The sequence below is a fragment of the Salvelinus fontinalis genome, chromosome 37, assembly GCF_029448725.1.
Source record: "Salvelinus fontinalis isolate EN_2023a chromosome 37, ASM2944872v1, whole genome shotgun sequence".
Lineage (NCBI taxonomy): Eukaryota > Metazoa > Chordata > Actinopteri > Salmoniformes > Salmonidae > Salvelinus > Salvelinus fontinalis.
The window spans coordinates 1,858,691-1,878,421 of NC_074701.1; the positions used below are offsets into that span (position 1 = coordinate 1,858,691).

A 19,731-nucleotide genomic window follows, 5' to 3' on the forward strand; every position below is an offset into this window, starting at 1 on the left:
GTGTAGATCTTCCACCATATACCTTCCTCCTACAGATACCCATTAACATCTGGTGTAGACCCTCCACTTAATACATTCCTCCTATAACCCTTAACTTCTGGTGTAGACCCGCCACTATATACCTTCCTCCTACAGATACCCATTAACATCTGGTGTAGACCCTCCACTTAATACATTCCTCCTACAGATACCCATTAACATCTGGTGTAGATCTTCCACCATATACCTTCCTCCTACAGATACCCATTAACATCTGGTGTAGACCCTCCACTTAATACATTCCTCCTATAACCCTTAACTTCTGGTGTAGACCCGCCACTATATACCTTCCTCCTACAGATACCCATTAACATCTGGTGTAGATCTTCCACCATATACCTTCCTCCTATAGATACCCATTAACATCTGGTGTAGACCCTCCACTTAATACATTCCTCCTATAACCCTTAACTTCTGGTGTAGACCCGCCACTATATACCTTCCTCCTACAGATACCCATTAACATCTGGTGTAGATCTTCCACCATATACCTTCCTCCTACAGATACCCATTAACATCTGGTGTAGATCTTCCACCATATACCTTCCTCCTACAGATACCCATTAACATCTGGTGTAGACCCTCCAACATATACCTTCCTCCTATTTAAAAAAATGTATTTTACCTTTATTTAACTAGGTAAGTCAGTTAAGAACAAATTCTTATTTTACAATGACGGCCTAGGAACAGTGGGTTAATTAACTGCCTTGTTCAGGGGCAGATCGATAGATTTTTACCTTGTCAGTTCGCGGATTCGATTTTGCAACTTTTCGGTTACTAGTCCAATGCTCTAACTACTAGGCTACCTGCCGCCCCTATAACCATTAACTTCTGGTGTAGACCCTCCACTCTATACCTTCCTCCTATAACCATTAATCATCCATTTTAATATTGGGCAAATCATAACCCCAAATTAACTGCAAATACAATCACCAAGTATGATTCACAAGCTTGATGTCGTCATTGCGTTCAAGGAATATTGAACCAAATTCTGAACTTCTGACTACTTTCATACATCATGAGTGAGTTTGTCAAAATACTTATGACTTCTTCAAATTGGGGGACTGGATACATAAAGTGCTTTCATTTCTTAACATGAAACAGATATGTATTAAAGTACCCTCAAATAAAAGTTGACATTTTATACTGTCACCTCATATAAAACATTTGATCTGAAATCCAAAATGTTGGAGTATAGAGACATATTTAAAATGTTAGCATCACTGTCAAAAGATATGGTTTGGACTGTATACTCAATACAATCTAAATCTGATACCTCACTGTCTGTCATTTGACTGATACTGCTTTTTAAACTGGTCTGGTCAGTCTACTCAAATATTTGTACTATACATTTTTCTCTCTACAATAATATAATGATAATTTATAATACTGATACATTCATTAATTTATGAATACATATGGCAGGTTTCAGGACACTGATATATTTGAATATGTTGAAAAAAATATACGGCCACTATTTTCACCACCAAACAGTAGCAGTGTGGTTTTAATATGACTTGACTCTTTGCAGGCTGTCAGACTGTCTAGTCACAGAGGAAGGCTGTGCTTCTCTGGTCTCAGCTCTGAGGTCAATCCCAACACATTATTTGTGCACAGGTTACAGTGTAAGCAGGGAAAGCTAAGCGTAACACTTTAATACAACCTGTCTGTCATTGTATTTCTTCTGTGTTCGCAGACTCACTGGCTGTAAACTCACAGACACATCCTGTAAAGTGTTGGCCTCAGTTCTCAGTTCAAACCCCTCACACCTGAGAGAGCTGGATCTGAGTAACAATGACCTGAAGGATTCAGGAGTGAAGCTGCTCTCTGCTGGACTGGGGACTCCCCACTGTAAACTGAAGACTCTGAGGTCAGTATTCCTGTAGTTGGTCAACAACTGATAACTGTTCACCAGATCCACATGTGTTTACCAGGCACAAAATAGTCTACATCATATGTGTTTGGACAGTGAAGCTTACAGTTTTACATTTGGTGCTATTCTCCAGCATTTTGGATTTGAGATGGAATGTTACATATTAGGTGACAGTACAGAATGTCACCTTTTATTTGAGGGTATTTACATACATATCTGTTTCACCGTTTAGATATGAAAGCACTTTATCCTCTACTTAATCACCCTCCCGGATCCGGGATCATCCTCATCAGAAAAGCTGACTAGCATATCCTAGCCTTGCGCCACAGTGATATCATATAATATCATTTCATGAAATCACAAGTCCAATACAGCAAATGAAAGATAAACATCTTGTGAATCCAGCCAACATTTCCGATTTTTAAAATGTTTTACAGAGAAAACACACAATATATATTTTAGTTAGCTCACCACAATAGTCAAACACACAACGCCATTTTTTCACCGCAAACATAGCTTTCACTGTCACGACTTCTGTCGAAGTCGTTGCCTCTCCTTGTTCGGGTGGTGCTCGGCGGTCGACGTCACCGGTCTTCTGGCCATCATCGATCCATTTTTCATTTTCCATTGGTTTTGTCTTGTCTTCCCACACACCTGTTTTCAATCCCATCCATTACTTGTTGTGTATTTAACCCTCTGTTTCCCCTCATGTCTTTGTCAGAGATTGTTTGCTGTCAGTGTAGTGTTTATTTTGTATAGGTGCGCGTCGGGTCTTCGTACCCATATTTGTTTATTATTCATTTTCTTATGAGTGTTATGGAGCATGTTTCTTGGACATTTATTAAAAGACTCCATTTTACACTCTGTTTGACTCTCCTGCGCCTGACTTCCCTGCCACCTACACACACGTCTCTGACATTCACAAAACCCACAAATAGAGATAAAATGAATCACTAACCTTTGAACAACTTCATCAGATGACAGTCTTATAACATCATGTTATACAATACGTTTGGCTAGCATAATGGTGCTCACGTGTCCATGAACGCTTGGCGCATGGAACGAAAAATTCCAAAAGTCATAAAAGTCGAGTAAACTGGTCAAACTCAGTTGAAAATCCATCTTTATGATGTTTTTCTCATATGTATCCAATAAGAACCCAGACGGAGCATTTCATCGTGTCTACCTAACGCATTGCAGAAAATTATATGGTGCTCCCTGGTGCGCAGCAAAATACTGCCAATATGGCTGACCTGTCACTCCAAAAGCTCTCATTCGGTCCCACATCGGGCTAGACACCTCATTCAACATTCTACTGCCTGTTGACATCTAGTGGAAGGCGTATGAAGTGTATACAGATCCATTAATACAAGGCAATTGAATAGGCAAGTCCTTTCACAGAGACCCATTTTCAGAATTTTCACTTCCTGTTTGGAAGTTTGCTGCCAAATGAGTTCTGTTTTACTCACAGATATATTTCAAACAGTTTTAGAAACTTCAGAGTGTTTTCTATAGAGTGTTTTCTCCAATAGTAATAATAATATGCATATTGTATGATCTAGAACAGAGTACGAGGCCGTTTAATTTGGGCACGATATTTTCCCAAAGTGAAAACGGCGCTCCCTATTAAGAAGAAGTTTTAAGTCTCTAAAATTCTTAATTATTTGGACAAATTTATTTTGTCATAAGTTTAGTATTTGGTCCCATATTCCATGCCTGCAGTGATTACATCAATCTGTGATTCTACTAACTTGTTGAATGCATTTGCAGTTTGTCTTGGTTGTGTTTTGGATGTTTTTCCTAATAGAAACTGAATGGTGAATAATGTCCTGTCATTTTGGAGTCACTTCACTTGTATTGTCAGTAAGAATAGAAGATGTTTCTGAACACTTCTACATTCATGTGGATGCTACGATAATTATGAATAATCATGAAGGAGTCGTGAATGATGATGATTGAGAAAGTTACATAGGCACAAAGATCATACCCCCTCTGTTATTGGTGTTAGGTTCTAATACTCAATCAATCAATTTTATTTTATATAGCCCTTCGTACATCAGATAATATCTCGAAGTGCTGTACAGAAACCCAGCCTAAAACCCCAAACAGCTAGAATGCAGGTGTAGAAGCACGGTGGCTAGGAAAAACTCCCTAGAAAGGCCAAAACCTAGGAAGAAACCTAGAGAGGAACCAGGCTATGAGGGGTGGCCAGTCCTCTTCTGGCTGTGCCGGGTGGAGATTATAACAGAACTATGCCAAGATGTTCAAAAATGTTCATAAGTGACAAGCATGGTCAAATAATAATCATGAATAATTTTCAGTTGGCTTTTCATAGCTGATCATTAAGAGTTGAAAAACAACAGGTCTGGGACAGGTAGGGGTTCCATAACCGCAGGCAGAAGAGTTGAAACTGGAATAGCAGCAAGGCCAGGCGGACTGGGGGCAGCAAGGAGTCACCACGGCCGGTAGTCCCGACGTATGGTCCTAGGGCTCAGGTTCTCAGAGAGAAAGAGAGAAGGAGAAAATTAGAGAGAGCCAAGATTTTCAAAATGTTCATAAATGACAAGCATGGTCAAATAATAATCAGGAATAAATCTCAGTTGGCTTTTCATAGCCGATCATTAAGAGTTGAAAACAGCAGGTCTGGGACAGGTAGGGGTTTCGTAACCGCAGGCAGAAACAGTTGAAACTGGAATAGCAGCAAGGCCGGGCGGACTGGGGACAGCAAGGTGTCAGCATGCCCGGTAGTCCTGACGTATGGTCCTAGGGCTCAGGTTCTCAGAGAGAAAGAGAGAACGAAAGAATTAGAGAGAGCATACTTAAATTCACACAGGACACTGGATAAGACAGGAGAAGTACTCCAGGTATAACCAACTGACCCTAGCCCCCCGACACATAAACTACTGCAGCATAAATACTGGAGGCTGAGACAGGAGCGGTCAGGAGACACTGTGGCCCCATCCGAAGAAACCCCCGGACAGGGCCAAACAGGAAGGATATAACCCCACCCACTCTGCCAAAGCACAGCCCCCACACCACTAGAGGGATATCCTCAACCACCAACTTACAATCCTGAGACAAGGCCGAGTATAGCCCACAAAGGTCTCCACCACAGCACAACCAAGGGGGGGCGCCAACCCAGACAGGAAGTTCACGTCAGTAACTCAACCCACTCAAGTGACGCACCCCTCCTAGGGACGGCATGAAAGAGCACCAGCAAGCCAGTGACTCAGCCCCAGTAACAGGGTTAGAGGCAGAGAATCCCAGTGGAGAGAGGGGAACCGGCCCTGGAGAGACAGCAAGGGCGGTTCGTTGCTCCAGAGCCTTTCCGTTCACCTTCACACTCCTGGGCCAGACTACACTCAATCATATGACCTACTGAAGAGATAAGTCTTCAGTAAAGACTTAAAGGTTGAGACCGAGTCTGCGTCTCTCACATGGGTAGGCAGACTGTTCCATAAAAATGGAGATCTATAGGAGAAAGCCCTGCCTCCAGCTGTTTGCTTAGAAATTTTAGGGACAATTAGGAGGCCTGCGTCTTGTGACCGTAGCGTACGTGTAGGTATGTACGGCAGGACCAACTCGGAAAGATAGGTAGGAGCAAGCCCATGTAACGCTTTATAGGTTAACAGTAAAACCTTGAAATCAGCCCTTGCCTTAACGGGAAGCCAGTGTAGGGAAGCTAGCACTGGAGTAATATGATCAAATTTCTTGGTTCTAGTCAGGATTCTAGCAGCCGTATTTAGCACTAACTGAAGTTTATTTAGTGCTTTATCCGGGTAGCCGGAAAGTAGAGCATTGCAGTAGTCTAACCTAGAAGTAACAAATGCATGGATTAATTTTTCTGCATCATTTTTGGACAGAAAATTTCTGATTTTTGCAATGTTACGTAGATGGAAAAAAGCTGTCCTTGAAACAGTCTTGATATGTTCGTCAAAAGAGAGATCAGGGTCAAGAGTAACGCCAAGGTCCTTCACAGTTTTATTTGAGACGACTTTACAACCATCAAGATTAATTGTCAGATTTAACAGAAGATCTCTTTGTTTCTTGGGACCTAGAACAAGCATCTCTGTTTTGTCCGAGTTTAAAAGTAGAACGTTTTCAGCGACCCACACGTCCTTATGTCTGAAACACAGGCTTCTAGCGAGGGCAATTTTGGGGCTTCACCATGTTTCATTGAAATGTACAGCTGTGTGTCATCCGCATAGCAGTGAAAGTTAACATTATGTTTTCGAATAACATCCCCAAGAGGTAAAATATATAGTGATCCTAAAACGGAACCTTGAGGAACACCGAAATGTACAGTTGATTTGTCAGAGGACAGACCATTCACAGAGACAAACTGATATCTTTCCGACAGGTAAGATCTAAACCAGGCCAGAACTTGTCCGTGTAGACCAATTTGGGTTTCCAGTCTCTCCAAAAGAATGTGGTGATCGATGGTGTCAAAGGCAGCACTAAGGTCTAGTAGCACGAGGACAGATGCAGAGCCTCGGTCTGACGCCATTAAAAGGTCATTTACCACCTTCACAAGTGCAGTCTCAGTGCTATGATGGGGTCTAAAACCAGACTGAAGCATTTCGTATACATTGTTTGTCTTCAGAAAGGCAGTGAGTTGCTGCGCAACAGCTTTTTCTAAAATTTTTGAGAGGAATGGAAGATTCGATATAGGCCGATAGTTTTTTATATTTTCCGGGTCAAGGTTTGGCTTTTTCAAGAGAGGCTTTATCACTGCCACTTTTAGTGAGTTTGGTACACATCCGGTGGATAGAGAGCTGTTTATTATGTTCAACATAGGAGGGCCAAGCACAGGAAGCAGCTCCTTCAGCAGTTTAGTAGGAATAGGATCCAGTATGCAGCTTGAAGGTTTAGAGGCCATGATTATTTTCATCATTGTGTCAAGAGATATAGTACTAAAACACTTAAGTGTCTCTCCCGATCCCAGGCCCTCGCAGAGCTGTGCAGATCCAGGACAGCTAAGCCCTGGAGGAATACGCAGATTCAAAGAGGAGTCCGTAATTTGCTTTCTAATGGTCATGATCTTTTCCTCAAAGAAGTTCATTAACCTGTTTGGGGTGCAAGCCCGAAATCGGACGAAAATGACAACAGCTGCAGGGCGCGAAATTCAAAATCTATTTTTTTAAAATATTGAAATTTTACACATTAACAAGTCCAATACAGCATTTGAAAGATAAACATCTTGTCAATCCAGCCAACATGTCCGATTTTTTAAATGTTTTACAGAGAAAACACCACATATATTTATGTTAGCTCACCACCAAATACAAAAGTGGACAGACACGTATGAATTATGATTATGAAGTATGAATTATGATTGAAGTAGCATGCACAAGCCAACCGAAATAAACTAAAACCAACCTAAAGAGCCCAGAAAAAACTACCTCAGATGACAGTCATATAACATGTTACACAATAAATCTATGTTTTGTTCATAAAAAGTGCATATTTTAGCTATAAATCAGTTTTACATTGATGCTACCCAAAAATGCTAATACATAGCTAGAGTCTGAATCCAGCCGGGAGTAGCCAGAGAAAATACATACACCAACGTCGGCTACTAATTACACCTCATAAAACATTTCAGAAAAACATATGGTGGATAACTAATGAAAGACAGATATCGTGTGAATAAAGCCAACATTTCCGATTTTTGAAGTGTTTTACAGCGAAAACACAATATATCGTTATATTAGCTAACAACATAAGCTAGCATAAGGCAGCATTGATTCTAGTCAAGCGCTAGCCTAGCACAGTTAGCAGAGTTAGCATACAACAGTTCGACATATATATGAAAAAGCATCCCAAATTGGGTCTTATCTTTCTTGATATTCCATCAGAATGTTGTAACGGGGTCCAATGTCCAGTAGAGTCTTTAGTTGGGTTCCAGAACGAATTATTTCCCTCTTTGGTTAGCAGGCACGATAGCATTGCGGCGCTAGAAAGCGTTTCTTCAAAAAATTCTTCCGTCGTTTCACATCTAAAGTCCAGAATAAATTGCAATAATATAATTAAAGTATATTGAAAAAACATACTTTAGGATGATTTTGTGACATGTATCAAATAATATCGTAGTCAGGCATCATATTCAACGTTATCTACCTTGTTCCAGAAGCCGAGAACAAATTATCCTTCGCGCCCGGAATTTTTTTTTAACTGCGCAGGTCTCACAAGAAGGTGTGTTATTCAGTCCATGGACGAGATATTCGACTCCTTTCAATTCTCACTTCCGCATTACAGTCTGACGAACGCCTGTGACGTGTCCCTATGGTCCTAAGTCAAAGGGCCTTTTATAGAGAAGGTCTTAAAGAGACACATCGCATTTTGGAAAACTCAATTCGGCTGGGAAAATGGCTGTAAAAATATTTCTGTTTGACTTAGAGAAACAATTCAAACCTTTTTAGAAACTACAGACTGTTATCTATCCAACAGTAGTAAATATATGCATATTGGAAAATAAAAAGTTTCTTAGGAGGCCGTTTGAAAATGTGCACACATTTTCCAGTTTTTTCAATATTCAGCTAGCAGCCATAACAGGTTAATTTATTACTGCTGAAGTGAAAGCCATCCTCTCTTGGGGAATGCTGCTTTTTAGTTAGCTTTGCAACAGTATCAAAAATAAATTTTGGATTGTTCTTATTTTCCTCGATTAAGTTGGAAAAGTAGGATGATCGAGCAGCAGTGAGGGCTCTTCGGTACTGCACGGTACTGTCTTTCCAAGCTAGTCGGAAGACTTCCAGTTTTGTGTGGCGCCATTTCCGTTCCAATTTCCTGGAAGCTTGCTTCAAAGCTCGGGTATTTTCTGTATACCAGGGAGCTAGTTTCTTATGACAAATGTTTTTCGTTTTTAGGGGTGCAACTGCATCTAGGGTATTGCGCAAGGTTAAATTGAGTTCCTCAGTTAAGTGGTTAACTGATTTTTGTCCTCTGACGTCCTTGGGTAGGCAGAAGGAGTCTGGAAGGGCATCAAGGAATTTTTGTGTTGTCTGAGAATTTATAGCACGACTTTTGATGCTCCTTGGTTGGGGTCTGAGCAGATTATTTGTTGCGATTGCAAACGTAATAAAATGGTGGTCCGATAGTCCAGGATTATGTGGAAAAACATTAAGATCTACAACCTTTATTCCATGGGACAAAACTAGGTCCAGAGTATGACTGTGGCAGTGAGTAGGTCCAGAGACATGTTGGACAAAACCCACTGAGTCGATGATGGCTCCGAAAGACTTTTGGAGTGGGTCTGTGGACTTCTCCATGTGAATATTAAAATCACCAAAAATTAGAATATGATCTGCTATGACTACAAGGTCTGATAGGAATTCAGGAAACTCAGAGAGGAACGCTGTATATGGCCCAGGAGGCCTGTAAACAGTAGCTATAAAAAGTGATTGAGTAGGCTGCATAGATTTCATGACTAGAAGCTCAAAAGACGAAAACGCCATTTTTTTTTTTGTAAATTGAAATTTGCTATCGTAGATGTTAGCAACACCTCCGCCTTTGCGGGATGCACGGGGGATATGGTCACTAGTGTAACCAGGAGGTGAGGCCTCATTTAACACAGTAAATTCATCAGGCTTAAGCCATGTTTCAGTCAGGCCAATCACATCAAGATTATGATCAGTGATTAGTTCATTGACTATGACTGCCTTTGAAGTGAGGGATCTAACATTAACTTCTTGAGAATACAGGGGGTGCTGTTTTCGCATTAGCATAATTTCCTCTACAGATTAAACTGCCTCTTATTCAATTATTGCTGTTACTATATGCATATAACCATATACCATTGGATAGAAAACAAGCTATGGTTTCTAAAACCGTTTCAATTTTGTCTCTGAGTGAAACACAAGTCATTTGACAGCACTTTCCCAGAGCAAGAAGAAGATTGCAAGATGTGTATGCTCGCTTCAACGCTCTGCCTATATATGGTCACGCCACCGATGACCCGAAACACACTTCATTCGTCTTCCTCTGGTTGTCAGGAAGACGTCAGAGGAGAAATTTTTTGTTTATCTTGTACTGACGTGAAATAAGACCTATTTCTTTAGCGTGACCGACAACTTCCGGTTCTCTGAAACGCGCGTTTTAGAGGTGCAATTGTCTTTTGTTATGCTGCCGTTACGGATGAAAACTATCTCCGTCTCGAAGTTTGTTTGATACATGTGACCATATCATCTTAATGTATGTTTTTTCAATATAGTTTAATCAGATTATTTGAATTTTTTCGGGAGTTTTGCCGTGTTCCGTTCTGTGAGTTTTTTAACTTTGGACAGAACCGTGCTAGTCGACCAGTACCTATGCTAAATGAAGAGGGAAAGTTGCCATTGTGAATGGATTGAACGACTCATCAGGACTAAGGACACCTTTATCAACATTCTGATGAAAGATCAGCAATAGTAAGACCCAATTTACGATGTTATTTCATATATCTGTCGTGCATGTGAACTGGTCGGGCGCGCCCAGCTGGTTCTGGCTGGCGTGGCTATGCTAATTTAGCGCTACATTTTGTTTTCGCTATAAAACATTAAATATATCTGAAATATTGTTTGGATTCACCAGATGTTGGGCTTTCAATATCTGTACGCTGTGTATTTTTTCTGAAATGTTTTAAGACAAGTAATTAGTTATATGACGTTGGTCTCTGTAATTGTTCTGGCTGCATCAGCGCTATATCAGATTGCAGCTGCAATGTAGAACTGTGATTTATACCTGAAAAATGCACATTTAAAAAATATAAAAAACTATGCTATACCATAAATATGTTATCAGACTGTCATCTTATGAATTTGTTTGTTGGTTAGTGGCTATATATATTTTCATTTAGTCGAATTAGTGATAGCTACTGACGCAGGAAAAAACTGTTGGAGTAAAAAAATGGTGTCTTTTGCTAACGTGTTTAGCTAATAGATTTACATATTGTGTCTTCCCTGTAAAACATTTAAAAAATCTGAAATGGTGGCTTTATTCACAAGATCTGTGTCTTTCATTGGGTGTCTTGGACTTGTGATTTAATGATATTTAGATGCTACTATTTAATTGTGACGCTATGCTAACGATGCTAATCAGTGTGGGGGGGGGGGGGTGGGGGGTGCTCCCGAATCCGGGTTAGGTACTCGGTAGAGGTTTTAAGTAACCCTATTTTGAGATGTGAGGTATCACGATCTCTTTCAATAATGGCAGGAATGGAGGAGGTCTTTATCCTAATAAGATTGCTAAGGCGAACACCGCCATGTTTAGTTTTGCCCAACCTAGGTCGAGGCACAGACACAGTCTCAATGGGTATGGCTGAGCTGACTACACTGACTGTGCTATTGGCAGACTCCACTAAGCTGGCAGGTTGGCTAACAGCCTGCTGCCTGGCCTGCACCCTATTTCATTGTGGGGCTAAATGAGTTAGAGCCCTATCTATGTTGGTAGATAAGATGAGAGCACCCCTCCAGGTAGGATGGAGTCCGTCACTCCTTAGCAGGTCAGGCTTGGTCCTGTTTGTGGGTGAGTCCCAGAAAGAGGGCCAATTATCTACAAATTCTATCTTTTGGGAGGGGCAGAAATCAGTTTTCAACCAGCGATTGAGTGCTGAGACTCTGCTGTAGAGCTCGTCACTCCCCCTAACTGGGAGGGGGCCAGAGACAATTACTCGATGCCGACACATCTTTCTAGCTGATTTACACGCTGAAGCTATGTTGCACTTGGTGACCTCTGACTGTTTCATCCTAACATCGTTGGTGCCGACGTGGATAACAATATCTCTATACTCTCTACACTCGCCAGATTTAGCTTTAGCCAGCACCATCTTAAGATTAGCCTTAACGTCGGTAGCCCTGCCCCCTGGTAAACAGTGTATGATCGCTGGGTGATTCGTTTTAAGTCTAATACTGCGGGTAATGGAGTCTCCAATGACTAGGGTTTTCAATTTGTCAGAGCTAACGGTGGGAGCCTTCGGCGTCTCAGACCCCGTAACGGGAGGAGTAGAGACAAGAGAAGACTCAGACTCAGACTCCGACTCGCTACATAATGGGGAAAACCGGTTGAAAGTTTCTGTCGGCTGAATGAGCGACACCGGTTGAGCATTCCAACAGCATTTCCCTCCAGAAGCCATGAGAAAGTTGTCCGGCTGCGGGGACTGTGCGGGGGGATTTATACTAACGTTACTATCTGTACTTACTGGTGGCACAGACGCTGTTTCTTCCTTTCCTACACTGAAATTACCCGTGCCTAACGATTGCATCTGAAGCTGGGCTTGCAGCACAGCTATTTTCGCCGTAAGGCGATCGTTCTCCTGTATATTATGAGTACAGCGACTGCAATTAGAAGACATCATGTTAATGTTACTACTTAGCTTCGGCTGTTGAAGGTGTTGACGAACCATGTCCAGATAAAGCGTCCGGAGTGAAAAAGTTGAATGAGGGAAAAAAGTTGCGATGGAAAAACTAAAAATATAAACGGTAATTAAAAACAGAAACAAAACAAAAAACGTAAAGTTGTCAGCTAGCAAAGTAAAGTAAAGTTGGCAGCAAAACGCACAGCAACAAAACGCACAGCAACATGTCTGCAGATTCAACAGGAAGTATACTCAGAGTAAAACACTCAACAGACATTATGAAAGCTTAACCAAGTTTATTCTTTCCATAGGATCAATACAGCTGCATTCAGACAAAAACATGTTCACACAAGCACATTTAACCATTCCTCATAGTTTGAGTCTCCTCCTAAAGATCTGTACGAACATCATTTTTTTAATGCTCGGCAGGACACTAGTGATACGGGGCATACACTTTTATTTCTCCCTATAGGTGACCTGACCTCAACCCCCTCCATCACTAATTCAAGGCTCTCTCTCCTTATCAATACCTGCCACATGTAATCGCTTCCTGCACTCAACATATTCCAAGCTTAGGTGACTACGCTACATACCTTCCTCCTATACCCTTAACTTCTGGTGTAGACCCTCCACTATATACCTTCCTCCTATAACCCTTAACTTCTGGTGTAGACCCTCCTCTATATACATTCCTCCTATAACATTAACTTCTGGTGTAGACCCTCCACTATATACCTTCCTCCTATAACCATTCACGTCTGGTGTAGACCCTCCACTTAATACCTTCCTCCTATAACCATTCACGTCTGGTGTAGACCCTCCACTATATGCCTTCCTCCTATAACCATTACCTTCTGGTGTAGACCCTGTAAACCTCCACACTCCATCAGTGACATGAATAAGTATATTTCATATTCTCAGAACCCAACATTGGTAATGGTGAGAAGTTAGCTGTTTTTTTTGTAGCCTCTAACTTTCTCACTCACCATTTGTCATGATTGATTTATGATTTGTATTAATCATGGCATCATCAGGATTAGACAGAAAATGGCTCCATTCATCATCCACCATTCATTTACTATTGGGCAAAACATAACCCAAACAAACTGCAAATGCACAAATGAATTTACAACCAAATACTAAACTTTTTACTACTTTAATACACTTTGAGTGAATTGGTCAAAATACTTAATGAGTCGTGAATGATAGGGGGACTAGATACATAAAGTGCTTTCATTTTTCTAAACGGTGAAACAGATATGTATTAAAATATCCTCAAATAAAAGGTGACATTTTATACTGTCACCTCATATGAAACATTTGATCTGAAATCCAAAATGTTGGAATATAGAACCATATTTAAAATGTTAGCTTCACTGTCAAAATAGATATGGTGTGGACCGTATACTCAATGCAATCTAAATCTGATACCTCACTGTCTGTCTTCTGACTGATATTGCTTTTTAAACTGGTCTGGTCAGTCTACTCAAATATTTGTACTATACATGTTTCTATCTGCAGGCAATACTTTGATACTTTGTCATTTCTAATAATGAAACATACATTTATAAATAGACATGGCAGGTTTCAGGACACTGATGTATCTGAATATGTTGAAAAAATACTTCCACTATTTTCACCACCAAAGAATAGCAGTGTGATTTTAATATGATTTGACTATTTACAGACTGTCAGGCTGTCTAGTCACAGAGGAAGGCTGTGCTTCTCTGGTCTCAGCTCTGAGGTCAAACCCCTCACACCTGAGAGAGCTGGACCTGAGCTACAATCACCCAGGAGACTCAGGAGTCAGACTGCTCTCTGCTGGACTGGAGGATCCACACTGCAGACTGGATAAACTCAAGTATGTAGAGGGTTTATGTCAATGTTCATATCAGACATGTTTGACTTATCAGGATAGTTAAGACAAACATTCTTACCACCACTTGGACAAAGTTATATTATATGATAGTGTGTGTGTGAGTTTAGGTGTATTACTCAATGACTGTCTGTTCTTCTGCTTACCGCTACAGTGTGGAACATGGTGGAGAGTACACAATGAAACCTGGGCTTAGAAAATGTGAGTGTTGACTGCTGTGAAGAATATGACTAAGAATAAGTCTTAATTCAAGTTAAGTCAAAGTCAAAGACCACCATCATTACTTACTTGGTCATATTAAATATCAACTGTAGTTCTACAGAAGCAGAAATCAGAGACACAAAAGTTTACAAAGAGTTGCTTTGACCATGTGTAGGTGTGTGTATGTGTTCGTGTTACGTCAGAAATGTATGTGTGTGTGTTTGTGTGTGTTCATGCATGTGTGCATGAAGGTGTGTGTGTGTGTGTGTTCAGGATGTGTGTGTGTAATTAATGGGAATAAGTGTGTTTTATGTTATCATACAGTATCACATTTGATCATCCAACAAGTCTCAAGTTACCTTAATAACCTTTCTAGCCCCTAGCGGAACCCCCCCCACATTCCACTGAAAAGGCAGCGCACGAAATTAAAAAAAAATATGTTTTTAAATATTTAACTTTCACACATTAACAAGTCCAATACAGCAAATGAAAGATAAACAACATCTTGTGAATCCAGCCAATATGTCAGATTTTTTAAATGTTTTACACCGAAAACACCATGTATATTTATGTTAGCTCACCACCAAATACAAAAAAGCACAGACATTTCTTTCACAGCACAGGTAGCTTGCACAAAACCCCCAAATAGAGATAGAATTAGTCACTAACCAAGAAACAACTTCATCAGATGACAGTCTTATAACATGTTATACAATAAATCTATGTTTTGTTTGAAAAATTTGCATATTTCAGGTATAAATCATAGTTTTACTTTGCAGCTACAATCACAAATATCACCAAAGCAGCTAGAATAATTACAGAGAGCAACGTGAAATACCCAAATACTCATCATAAAACATTTATGAAAAATACATGGTGTACAGCAAATGAAAGATAAACATCTTGTGAATCCAGCCAATATTTCAGATTTTTTAAGTGTTTTACAGCGAAAACACAATATAGCATTATATTAGCTTACTACAATAGCCAAACACACAACCACATTCATTCACCGCAAAGGTAGCGATCGCAAAAAAAACAGCAAAAGATATAAAATGATTCACTAACCTTGACAAACTTCATCAGATGACAGTCCTATAACACCATGTTACACAATACATACATGTTTTGTTCGAAAATGTGCATATTTAGCGGTACAAAATCGTGGTTTTACAATGTGAATACGTAGTCAAAATGCACAAAGATATTTTAGACAGTCACCTAATCTAATCAAATAACTCATCATAAACTTTACTAAAAAATACATGTTGTACAGCAAATGAAAGATACACTAGTTCTTAATGCAGCCGCTGTGTTAGATTTTTAAAAATAACTTTAGTACGACATACAGCTTACGTTATAACGAGACAGCGCCTGCAATGAGGGCGGAAAATAGAACTAAACATTTTCCACAGAAATACGAAATAACATCATAAATGGTTCCTACTTTTGCTGAGCTTCCATCAGAATGTTGTACAAGGAGTCCTTTGTCCAGAATAATTGTTGTTTGGTTTTAGAATGTCCTCTTCTCCTGTCGAATTAGCAAACATAGCTAGCCATGTGGCGCAAACATGCCCAACTTCACATGACGCAAAGAAAAGAAAATTCAGAAAATCGCAATAAACGTTCAATAAACTGATATAACTCGGTTTTAAAAAACTACTTTATGATGTTTTTATCACATATATCAAATAAAATCAGAGCCGGAGATATCTAACGTGTATACCGAAAGCTTTCCAGAAGGCAATCTGGTGTTCCTTCTCGCGCCTTCGAAGACAATGAAAATTCCAGACACGTCATTCCAAAAGCTCTTGTTCGGCCTCAGATCAAGCTAGACACCCCATTCCGCCTCTCACTGCCTGTTGACATCTAGTGGAAGGCGTATGCAGTGCATATATATCCATAGATTTCAGGCAAATTAATAGGAAGGCCCTGGAACAGAGCCTCGATTTCAGATTTTTCACTTCCTGTCAGGAAGTTTGCTGCAAAATGAGTTCTGTTTTACTCATAGATATAATTCAAACGGTTTTAGAAACTTGAGAATGTTTTCTATCCAATAGTAATAATAATATGCATATTGTACGATCTAGAATAGAGTACGAGGCCGTTTAAATTGGGCACAATTTTTTCCCAAAGTGAAAATAGCCCCCTACACACTAACAGGTTTAACTTCTCCTTTTGATACCTACAAACATCTACATTAAAATAATTATTGAAAAGTGAGTTAACATTAAATGTGAATGATGATGATTTCTAATAATGTGTCTGGTTTCATCCATCAGATGTCTGTGATCTCACAATGGACCCAAACACGGCACACAGACTCCTCTCTCTGTCTGAGGAGAACAGAAAAGTGACATGGAGGAGAAAGAAGCAACAGCCGTATCCTGATCACCCAGAGAGATTTAAGGACTGGCAGCAGGTGCTGTGTAGAGAGGGTCTGACTGGGCGCTGTTACTGGGAGGTAGAGTGGAGTGGGAGAGGTGCTGTTATAGGAGTGACATATAAAGGAATTAGCAGGAGAGGAATCAGCAGGAGAGGAGAGTTTAATGACTGTTGTCTTGGATACAGTGACAAGTCCTGGAGTCTGGACTGCTCTGAGAAAAGTTACACTGCCTGGCACAATAATAATGACACTACCATAGACGTCCCCTCCTCCAGCCCCCACAGAGTAGGAGTGTATCTGGACTGGCCAGCCGGCACTCTGTCCTTCTATAGAGCTTCCTCTGACACACTGACCCACCTGTACACATTCACCTCCACATTCACTGAGCCTCTTTATCCAGGGTTTTAGGTTTGGTATGTTGACTCTTCAGTATCCCTGGAAATAATAACCTGACACACACACACACACACACACACTGGACACACACACACACTGGACACACACACGCACTGGACACACATACACACTGGACACATACACACACACACACACTGGACACATACACACACACACTGGATACACAATCACACACTGGACACACACACACACACACACACTGGACACACTGGACACACACACACACACACACACACACACACAAACACAATCTTGTATAGCTAACCTTGTGGGAACATACAATTCAGTCCCATGAAAAATCCAATTTTCCCTTACCCCCAACCCTAAACCTAACCCGTATCCTTACCTTAACCCTAACCCTAAACCTTCGCCCCTAACCCTAAACAAGGGCTTAATGTGCCCCAGCTGTGGGGCAAGATGTGATGAATTGGGCTGGAGGGAAATTTGAACCCGTACCTTACCTCGGTACCTCTTTGTCCATCAAAGGGCGATGGCTCAACGTGTAGCGCACGAGCCTCATCTGCCAACCCAGGTTCGATCCCCACCTAGGATATGCCCGAGGTGTAAGGCCCAAAGCACAAATGGGACAAAAGACCCAGCCTTTTTTAAATCCAGAACATGGGCTCAAAAGCCAGGCCCTCCCCAGGGCTTAACAACCTCCAATCGGTCGCCGAAGGGATGGTCACCTTCGGAGGCTTCGAACCGTGGTTCTGAAGGACCCAGAACCCTCGAAACAGCCCGTTTCTAAATATCTGCACGGTCTAGAAGTTTGCCACCATCCCCGGATCTCTAGGAAATGGTTATCTGTTTGTCGAAACCCAGGTTTCTGAAATCGGTCCGGTTCCAGTCTAGTCAACCCGGAGCTAAGTGTGTACACTACCGGACTAGGTGCATTATCGACATAAGCCCTGTCACCTACAGGGTTTCAGTGTTGCTCTGCCGTCAGGGGTCAAATCCCCCAATCACCGTTTTGGTCTTTAACCATTAATAACTCAAAAAGTAAATGTACAATCTGGATGGGACTGTTTTTGCACGAAAGGGCACAAATAGACGCACATTTCCATGTAATCAAAACCGTTTTTCAATAAAATCATGTAGGTAATGAAAATAAGTGCAGGGGGCAGGGGGGAATAGCTTCCGGGTGGACTGGGTCCTTTCCTTTTCCCTTTAGTGGGATAATTTTCGTAACAGCCGCTGAATTGCAGAGCACCAAATTCAAAAAAAATACTAAATATATTTATAATCATGAAATCACAAGTGAAATATACCAAAACACAGCTTAGCTTGTTGTTAATCCACCTATCATGTCAGATTTAGAAAATATGCTTTACAGCGAAAGCAATCCAAGCGTTTGTGCGTTTATCAATCATTAGACAAAACAGTAAGAACAGCTAGCCGCAAATTAGCTTGGTCACGAAAGTCAGAAAAGCAATAAAATTAATCGCTTACCTTTGATGATCTTCGGATGTTTAAACTCACGAGACTCCCAGTTACACAATACATTTTATTTTTGTTTGATAAAGATTAGTTTTATAACCAAAAACTGCCATTTGGTTTGCGCGTCATGTTCAGAAAACCACAGGCTCGTTCCGGTCCTGAAGGGCAGACGAAAATTTCAAAAGTATCCGTAATGTTCATAGAAACATGTCAAACGTTTTTTATAATCAATCCTCAGGTTGTTTTTAAGCCAAGTGTATTCCTTCTCCGACATCACAATTCTGCATTCCCTGAAGCTATAGTTTGTTTTGTGGCTTGCAACGCACAGCTGGTATCCCCCATTTTCCAGGGTTACTTCCATAAAATCCCTCTCACTGAACATGGTGACTGGGGATTGCCTAGTGCCATTAAATATGGCCAACCGGCTGGTCATGAGAGCCGCAAACCTACGTCTGTCAGATCAGGTTGCTCGGACATCCAGTCTATTGAGAACCGAAGGAATAGACTGATTACTTAGCTCGACAAACCGGGTTAACTCCGCAGCGTTGAGCACCTCGTCTCTACAGCGTTTGTGAAATTTTGCCCTGTGCGCTGCCTGGGTCTTCCGCAAATCCCGATCCATCTTTGCCAAGCAACCTTTCTAATTCCACCGGCTTTAGCCCGCAGAATCTTCAATCGGAACTGCAGAAGATACTTCAGAAAACTTTGAACATCGGCCCGATAGATTTTTAATGTGGATGGTGCCAAACCACGGTCTTCACATTGGCTATACCACTCCGACACACGTCTGTAATTATCCAGGGAACACAGTCCTTCATCGGTGTCACGTTCACTGTCTTCAAACTCCCTGTCATAGATGAGCGAAGGCGCAGCGTGTAATTCCACATTTCTTTTAATCATAGTGAAACCTTCACAAAAAGAACAGGTAAACAGAAACAAATGTGACGCAACCGTGGCGCACACACACAAACACACGCACGCACGCACGCACGCACGCACGCACGCACGCACGCACGCACGCACGCACGCACGCACGCACGCACGCACACACACACACACACACACACACACACACACACACACACACACACACACACACACACACACACACACACACACACACACACACACACACACACACACAAAATAAATAATTACCCAGCACATTG

General features: G+C 41.1%; 1 protein-coding gene across 1 annotated transcript in view; it reads left to right on the forward strand.

Moving 5' to 3' along the window:
- The window catches only part of LOC129835973 (NACHT, LRR and PYD domains-containing protein 6-like), a 63,077-nt gene extending 43,549 nt beyond the window's left edge, over positions 1 to 19,528 (forward strand). The window contains 4 exon segments of the mRNA XM_055901681.1: positions 1,571 to 1,909; positions 13,933 to 14,106; positions 14,276 to 14,322; positions 16,605 to 19,528. Coding sequence (XP_055757656.1) covers positions 1,571 to 1,909; positions 13,933 to 14,106; positions 14,276 to 14,322; positions 16,605 to 17,161 — 1,117 coding nt within the window. The 3' untranslated portion in view covers positions 17,162 to 19,528.
- The last annotated feature ends 203 nt before the right edge of the window (positions 19,529 to 19,731 follow it).